General features: G+C 34.6%; 1 protein-coding gene across 1 annotated transcript; it reads right to left on the reverse strand.

Moving 5' to 3' along the window:
- Nucleotides 1-1,650: 1,650 nt before the first annotated feature.
- LOC107820840 (protein cornichon homolog 1) lies at nucleotides 1,651-8,893 on the reverse strand. Its single transcript, XM_016647183.2, has 4 exons — nucleotides 8,649-8,893; nucleotides 7,885-8,066; nucleotides 6,212-6,334; nucleotides 1,651-2,075 (listed from the first exon to the last, which is right to left on the reverse strand). Exons 1-4 carry the CDS (start codon nucleotides 8,721-8,723, stop codon nucleotides 1,991-1,993), a joined length of 465 nt encoding a protein of 154 aa, XP_016502669.1. The 5' UTR covers nucleotides 8,724-8,893; the 3' UTR covers nucleotides 1,651-1,990.
- Between the last annotated feature and the right edge of the window lie 183 nt (nucleotides 8,894-9,076).

Consider the following 9,076-nt stretch of genomic DNA (forward strand, 5'->3'; position numbering starts at 1 on the left):
ATGTGCAAAATCGAATAAATCGATACTCCAGAGGAATGTAATGGCATATTTGAGAAATTTTGGTTACAATGTGGCGGTATGCAAGACAAAATGGGAGAGTTTCGGTGGACTTGGCAGTCGTCGGATGTGGGAGCCGGAGCAATTTCGGAGGAGGAGATCGAAAATTTTAATGGGATGGGGAAGAGAATGGGATGTATCAAAGTAGAAAGAGAAACAAAATAGTGTAACTGATTAGCGTATTTAGTGGCTTAGGGCTAGGAAGTAACCAAAATTAAATATTTTGCTATAAACCTTAAAAGGTATCTATAGAATATAATTTTTTAAATGATATTTATTTAAAATAAATAAGGTGTTAACCTTTGCCGTAGGAGGTAAAAATTCCCTAATAAAACCAACATACAAGCCTGGACGCCAGTTAACAATATAGATTAATGATGATTGGAATGAGGAATTTTTTGTCTATTCACACTGAGTAGAGATGACAAAATAAATAGGGAAAACTATACTGTATAGCCGTTCCTAAAAGTGCTAGCAGATAAATTATATATTTTTCGTATATTAACACATAATATACATATTTTATACATAATTAATATATATTTTTTGTATATTTGACTAACGTATATAATTATTTTCGGTTGATCGACTAAATGTGTAACTTGCCCAAATAAATACTTGCTCTATCTCAATTGAACCAGTTCAAATTTCGAGAGTCAAAAACGAATTAATCAAAGTCACTAAGTAATAGATGCCTAAGATAAAAAATCAGCAAAAAGTGCAAAAGTCTCCATTGCGCTTTTTGCTAATCTAAATTGGCCTGATCTACTAAATCTGTCAGGGTCGTTTGGTTGGGAAACAAGTTATCACATAATTAATTATTCCGGGATTAGTTATCTAGTTATCTCAACCTCGTATAAGGATAAAAAAATGCTATAATCCCGGATAACTAACCTCGAGATTAGTTATATCACGATTTTATCCCAATCAAACGTAGAATAAACTCATTTCAAATTTAATCTCGAAATTAATTATTACTTATTTCTGGTACCAAACGAACTCTCAATAGTGTAGTTTTCATGTAGACAGAGAAAGGCAACTCATGAAACAGTCGTACGTGAAATGTCAAAGCCTTGTCTCCCTAATAATCACTTATCAGACAGATGCAAGATTAAGTTGGCCCGCTAATTTATCGGTCACCGGAAGGAGAAATATATATTTTTAGCTGCCCAAAAAATAATCGCCACACTAATTTTTTATTTATAAATATATATATATACTTTTTGGCTAAAGAAATGCAATTAATTTTCCGACCAGACGATTTTATATTTTGCCAGGAAAAAAAGTATTTTCTGGACCACACAATAAATTTAAAGGGATCATTCGTGATACATATTAAAGGGATTCAGATACAGCTTTGTTTATTTATTTTTAAATGTAATAGCGTCTTCATACGTGAGAAACAAAGACGAGATTTCTAAAGTTAACTGTTAGAATGACCTGTTAACTGTTATTATTCACTAAGTAATATCATTTTTATCTTTCATTTTAACAATTGAATGTCAATGTGTCACATTCGTAATTGGATAACCATAAAGGCTTCCAATAAGCCAACTAGAAGCAAAAAAAAAAAAAAAAAAAAAAACTCCAATGTAGGAGACAAAATGAGGCTTTCTATTAGGAAAAGTCTACAGGACATTTATAAGATATGTAACATATAGCTCATATGGCTATTCAACTGCCAGAGTTACTCAACTAAAAGCCTAAGTGCACCAGACTGAGCGCAAAAGAGCAAGTGAACAATCTAATGTCGAAAAGACTGTCAAAAGTCAAGCCTGATACAGTTTGAACAAAAAATTTCTTGAAAAATAACCAGCAGATACAAATTAGAGTAACTAGGTTAGCTCGGAACTCAAGTAGACGTTTCCCAGGACTATATTGGTTGATCAGACCTCAGCTATCTATCTCCTTGACCAAAAAGTGGAAAATATCTTCAAAAGAAACTGGGCAGTGGTAAGGAACCGAAATCGATAGCATCATCTTCATCGACTAGAGCGTTGATAAAAGATAGGACCAGACTGCATGGAAGAATTCATTTTGATCAGAAAAGACATGTAGTATGTTATAGTCGACAAAAATATATCAGAAGAGGAATAGAAGGCTTCTAAATGCCGCATGCAGTATTTTATAATACTAAATATGCCCATCCTTTTGGGGTAGCTGGGTATATCAAACTTTTTGTTAAGATGACGTCTACTCCTTCCATACTTGACAGGATTTTCCAGAAAGAGAACATCATCTAGTGCTTTGAAACCATGTCTAAAACTTTTCATAAAACAACTGTCATCTATTCTACTCAGAGATACGATGCAAAATCTGCAGGCATGAATTAGCACTTTACTATGCATAATTTACAATACCAATGACGTCATAGCGACTTCATACTTTGCTTCATAAAAGCATTCGGAAAAGCCTTTGTAGCTGGGATTTCAACTCGACAAATAACTCTAACTACAAGCAAAATGTTCCTACTTTCTCTGAATGAGTTCTTAGTCGAACAAATAAATATGAACCAAGAAAAATTATTTCTTTATTTGATGCTCTCCCTCCCTCCCTCCCTCCTATATAACTTTTGATTTTCCATTTTGTTTTCGACTATTCTACCTATAATTATATTACTCGCGTTCAGAACAAGGATAAGCAGGGATCCAAATGTACTGTCATAACCATCTCAACCCCCCCCTCCCCCCTCTATTTATATATATTGAGCTATAAATACCATGCCTCAATCCCAAGCTAGTTGCAATTTTATGGATCCCTAATATCATAAATGCTCTATTTAGTCCATAATATTTTTTTTTTGAAAAAGCTTAGACCATAATATTTCAATACACCATATTTAAGGATTATTTTTCCTAGGAATTCCCTAAATATACTAGTGATTATATCTCTAATATACTAAGAGTCTTCCAGTAAGTACTAATCTTCTAGCTGGTATCACCTATGCAAATATTTAACTTCCTTCGTTTTCTATCTATTGCAAGATCTGTCTGGATTCCAAGATATTCTAAATCTTTTGAGATAACTTCTTTCCATGTGATTTTAGGTCTAACCTTTTTCAACATCTTAAATCATCATTTTTGCACATCTAAGAACCAAAGCATCAAGAGACCCACTTAACACATGGCAAGATCATCTCGAGCAACATTCGCTCATTTTCTCCTCCATATGCGCTATTTGTACCTTCTAACAAATGTGATCATTTCTGATCTTATCTAATTTTGTCTTTGTGTGACTACACATCCATCTTAACATTCATCTATGCGACACTCATCTTGTGGATATGTTGGGCTTTAGAGGCCTCACATTCACTCCCATACAACATTGCTTACCTTACCATCATTCTATAAAACTTGTCTTTCATTCTATAAAACTTGTCTTTCACTTTACTAGGTATCTTCCTATCACATTACACTCTTGTGGCACTCTTCCATATCCTATTTTAAATCCTATGTGTAACATCTTCATTTATCTTTGTTTTTATACAAGGTAAAGTAGAAACAATATCTTCACTACCATTCCATTCTCCTTGAACTAGATATCTATCTAAGATGTCTATATTTAAGTATCTCAATTCCATCTAATCTCACCCAAACTTCAATCCTATCTCGTTGGCTAAACTTGTAGTGCATGTATTCTGTCTTACTCCAACTTATCCTGATAAGAAATATTGTCGGGAAAGAGCATGCATCATAATAACCTCATCCTGCATATTGCTGGTTAGGTCATCCATGACAAGGGCAACCAGGTATGGGCTTAGCATAGAGCCATGATGCGAACTCACGGTGATGGGGAACAACTCCGTGTCTCCTACCACTGGTCTCACACTTGTGACAACTCCTTCGTGCATATCCTTTATGAGTTATGACATTTATATATTTGACATGAATTCTTTTGTTTCCCAATACCCACCAAAGGACACTTCATGGCGCTCTATTATCTGCTTTCTCTAAGTCAATAAATATCACATGTAGGTCTTTTTTTGACCTACAAATTTTCATCAACCTTCTTAGTAAAATATGGCCTGTTTGTAGACCTACCAGGCATAAATTCAAATTGGTTCTCTATCACCCTTGTAGTGGATCTAAGTCTCCGCTTTATTACTCTTTCGCATAGTTTTATCGTATGGATGAAAAGTTAATGTCCTGATAGTTAGCACAACTTTAATGTCTCCTTCGTTCTTGTATATGAGAATCGAAGTACTCTTCCTCCACCAGGTTGGCATCTTACACTCATCAATACAGCATTGAATAGCATGAGAATCCATTCTACTCCAGCCTCTATGAGGCACTTCCAGACCTCTATAGGGACACCATCTGGTCCACAAGTTTTTCTAACTTCCACATGTTTCATGGAATCCCTTATTTCTATGAATCTAATCCTACGAGTGTAGTTACAGTTGTTGTCTAGCAGGGAAGTATGATGATCTGCAAAGTTATCCTTGTAGCGTGAGTTGGACAATGATCAAAATAGGCTCTTCATCTCTTTTTGATCTCACTATGTCCTGTAAGACTAGCTGGGACTCATCTTTAATGCACTTAACCTAGTTCACATCTTTACCCCTCTTCTCTCATAGTTTTGCTAGTTTATACATTTTCGTTTTCTCCTTCTTGTATCCCTAACTTTGGGTACGAACCATCTAGAGCTTTCCCTCTAGCTCTACTGTTTACTTTCTTGGCTTCTCTCTTAGCTCTCTTTTCTTCCTCAAATGCTTCTCTTCCTTATGATTTTGGTAGCTTCCTCTCGGTCTTAACAACTTTTTACACTTCCTCATTACACCACCACAAATCTTTTGGTCGAGTCCCTAGACCTTTAGACACTCCTAGAACTTCACTTGCTACTTTCTTAGTGCTACTTCACATTTCCTTCCATTCGGTATCTGCATCTCCTGCATCCCATGCCCCTTCCCCTTCTGTAATTTGTCCTTAAAAGCTACTTGGTTTGTGCCATTTAGTACCCAGCCCTTAATTCTCGATATCTTGTATGTCCTCTCCTTAAATGCATCACTCTTCCTCTTCACATCTAAGACTACTAGTCTATGGTGGGTAAAAGTTAGTATTTCTCGCAGTATAACCTTACAATTCTTACATGTGGCTCTATCACATCTTCGAGCAGCCCGAAGCTAAGAGAATCTAGCATTTTTTAGCTAACATTTTACTTCAGACCAATATCGCAGTTTTCGGTAACTAAACAATACCACTATACCAGTCAGGCTAACCTACAATATTTTTCATTTTGCACTGATTGTATGATTATGGCTTCTTCACTGAACATGTGACATCATTTTGTAACTATTCCACAAAAGTGCTAGTCTACCATTTTATTGCTCTAGCTATCCGCAGCTGTAATATACATTTCAACATCAATTTTCAAGTACCAACTTTTCCAATCAAATTACAGCAGCACACAAACACTCGCCATTCTTTTCTTTAGTAGCTCTTAAGATAATGTTGATCACTTTAACTCTTGAAGTGAATATTCAAGATTCCATTTACTGTAGTGCGGATGGACAGCCTTGTCATCAGTTAGCTGTAATTTGAATTAAAAAATGTCAAGCTCATACCATGGAAACTGGAATACATTGTACTAAGGCCAAAGCTTTTCTCTCTGGACCTAAAATTGGAACTGAGTTTAACTATAATACATCATTACTGGACTTATCAGATGGTTAGATAGAGGCTCCACAAGATGTGAAGAAACTTTGAGCAAACTACAGCTGCATAAGAAGCAAGATATTCTCATTGGACCGACTCAAGCTTATTCTATAATCTTTATTCTATCATTTTACCCCAGTAATTACTAAAAGTGTAAAAATCATAAGGAACAGAAAACCTAAAATGGAGTGCAAACAAGAACAGGGAGTCATTATCACATAAGCAGTCCTGTCTGTCTTATTATGAGAAAAAAGGACACATTCTACTTTTCAAAATCAAAGGAGACACCTAATCAGACCTAAAAACTGTCTAGAATTCAAGAACTGAGGAGCGAATGTCAAAATCTCCATCATTGGACCGGAAAACTGATAGCAAAGTAGAACGCGTTCCTCCATTGTATATTCTAAGTAGAAACAGAAATCAATCTATGTATTAGCATATCTTGAGAGAAGATATGAGTAGAAGAAGGAAAATAATAGGGTCAAGAGTCATAATAAAACCTGACAAGCACTAGAACAAAGAGGACCAAGTAGAAACCCAGCTTGAATATCCGATTCTTCTTCTCAGACTCGATGAACCTAAAAACTTCAGTCACGTCAATAAGATGCTGCCGGTTTAAGAATCTGCAATGCAATAACACCTCCCTTAGTTAAGATTTAAACAAAGCAATCTAAGAAAGCATCTCAGAACATAGATTTTAAATTGTATCTAGAACCCTTTGTGTCAGTGTCATGTAAATATGTAAAAGAGTCAAGCTACATCGACACAGCAGCAGACACACAAACGAATATTAACTGTAAGAAAACCACTATAAAGATATCATATGGACCACATACTCTTCTAATTCTCACACTCTCTCATCTTAGTATACCTAACTCTATGAGTGCAGCTAAGGTTTATGTCTCATCGCCCATTCTTGTCATCGTGGTTGAGGGAGTTTACTCCACCTCACTAGGTCAAGAGTTCAAGGTTGGTAGAAGAGGAAGAAACTCAGGAGCTAAGGTTCAAGTCTCTCACAGATGTATGAAGATCTGTAGTTATCCTCATTATTTGTGTTGAGCAATTGATCAGAATAGCAGCAGCGCTATCTCTCTTTTGTTTCACTCTCTCCTGTCACAATTTGTTGGAAGTATTTACCTTCTCTTTGTTTTGAGAAAGGAAATCGTTCTCTCACAATCATGTTAGCTTAGTTTATAAAGTTCTTTCTCCATTTCTAGCATCCCTAACTTTTAGTACAAGTCGTTATGCTTTATATGAGATTTTGCTAATTGTCCTCTTAACTTCTTTTACTATTCAAAAGCTCTCTCCATCTTTCGATGTCAATAACTTTCTATACCAGTCTACTTTTGCTTAAAATCTCCATGAACCTTATTCATTCCACCGCCATGAATTTTTGTGGTTGATAATAGACAGACTTCTAAGCTTTTTGTGCCACTGAATGTCATCAATTTCCTCTTAGTTTTTTGTTCAATTTAGAAATCATTGCACATGTATCTACTATAATAGAATAACGCTCTTATTTTTTCTTATACTACGTTTAGCAGATTTTAGATCATGCAAAAGTTTCTTGAGATGTGGTTATGAACAGCTCAATCATAACATATTTGGAAGTATAAACATAGAATTTGGCAACTGGTCTATCAACGTCTGAGCTTAACCATTGACTGAGAAGCAGCTCGTACTCCTCCTTATCACATATAATATCTGTCTATCTAGAACATATATATTCCTAGCGCGTACATCTGTTAGAATGGTGTTTTACAGTAAACTGAATTACCACCAGTTATAGGCATAGTTGCAAACTCCACAACTCCAAAAAGACCTTAAGTGGTATCTCTTTAACATATTGAAAGGACATATCAATAAGAGATTTATTTATCATACATAAGATGTAAATGTACACTTTATAACTTAAGCAATAGCATCAGGTTGATAATCTACCAAGCTCCTTCACTAATTTCAGAAAGTAATAGCGACAGAATAAAATAAGATCAAAGCAGTGGGCTGCATAGCAGCATCAGTAAGCAATGAGGCCGCATACTTACACAGACACTAAATTCTCCACAATACTTTGACAAAACAAAACAGCAGAACAAGCAATCAGAAGATTAACAAACACCGACATTTTTTAAGGTGAGCCATAAGTATCTCCCATTTAAGAAAAGAAACTTACTTTCTGGCATTATAGTAAGCAGGAAGAAGCATTAGCAGGAAGATAAACCAATGCCCTGTGATAAGGAATAGGATGCAAAATACACCATGTAAAATATACTCTTTAAGGACCACAGAGTTGATACGAGATGAAGACTCGTAAGGGTTCATATAATCAGCTTCCAAATCTGTTAAACACACAATCTACAAAAATCCAAATAAACAACTTCAGACTCAAGAATAACATAATGTGCCCAAAAAGAACAATTTAGTGGTACTTGAAATAAAGTAAATAACTGATAAGAACCTTCATAACTGCAAAAACATTCAGACAGCAGAAAATTATTGTTATTTTTTTTTTTTGGCCATAGACCCAGAAAAGTATACAAGAAAAACTTAAAACTTAAAACTTTTAGTGATCAACTTCAACACAAGTATAAAAAGATTCTTTTTTGATGATAAGATGAACATATTAGTTGGAACTTTTTCAAAAGATGACTCCTAGAAATAACATACAATAAATACAAATATATATATATATATATATATATATATATATATATATATATATATATATATATAACAATAATTAATTAACTACGCACTAATCACTAACAATACTTTGTTATACAAAAATAACCATTAAATTCGTGGGAAAAAATATAACTTTCCCAAATAGAATTTGTGAAATAAACATTTAAATTAAATTTCCATTTATCTTTCAAAAACCTTATGAAGGAGAAACAAAGAATAAAAGCCGAACGCAGTAAAGGGCAGAAAGGGTACCTGATAGATGATTAATGAGATGAGGGAAATATTAATGACTAAAAATATCAGCCAAAGAATGGGTTCCCAAGCCATTTTTTTTTTGTGTTTTCGCTTTCTTCTGTTTGGTTTTTTTGTTTTTTCACATGCAGAGGAAGAACAAGCAAATCTGAAAAAATGGTGATGATTGTTTAGAAGAAAACCCCAGCAAGTTTTAGTATGATGGCTGGTGTTTTCTTGGGAGGAACAGCCCCACGCAAAAGAAAAAAGTATTCAGGGGGTGTATTTGGCCTTTTACAGAGAGTTGATGGAACAAATGAGACATGTAGTTTAGGAAGTTTTGTCCAGTACTTTTTAGTAAAAATAGCCTAGATAGTTTTTTATTCAAAAATAGTCTGCGTTTACAACATCGTTAAAAAATAACCACTATTTTGCTATAATAAGAAAAG

The sequence above is a fragment of the Nicotiana tabacum genome, chromosome 6 (genome assembly GCF_000715075.1).
Source record: "Nicotiana tabacum cultivar K326 chromosome 6, ASM71507v2, whole genome shotgun sequence".
Taxonomy (NCBI): domain Eukaryota; kingdom Viridiplantae; phylum Streptophyta; class Magnoliopsida; order Solanales; family Solanaceae; genus Nicotiana; species Nicotiana tabacum.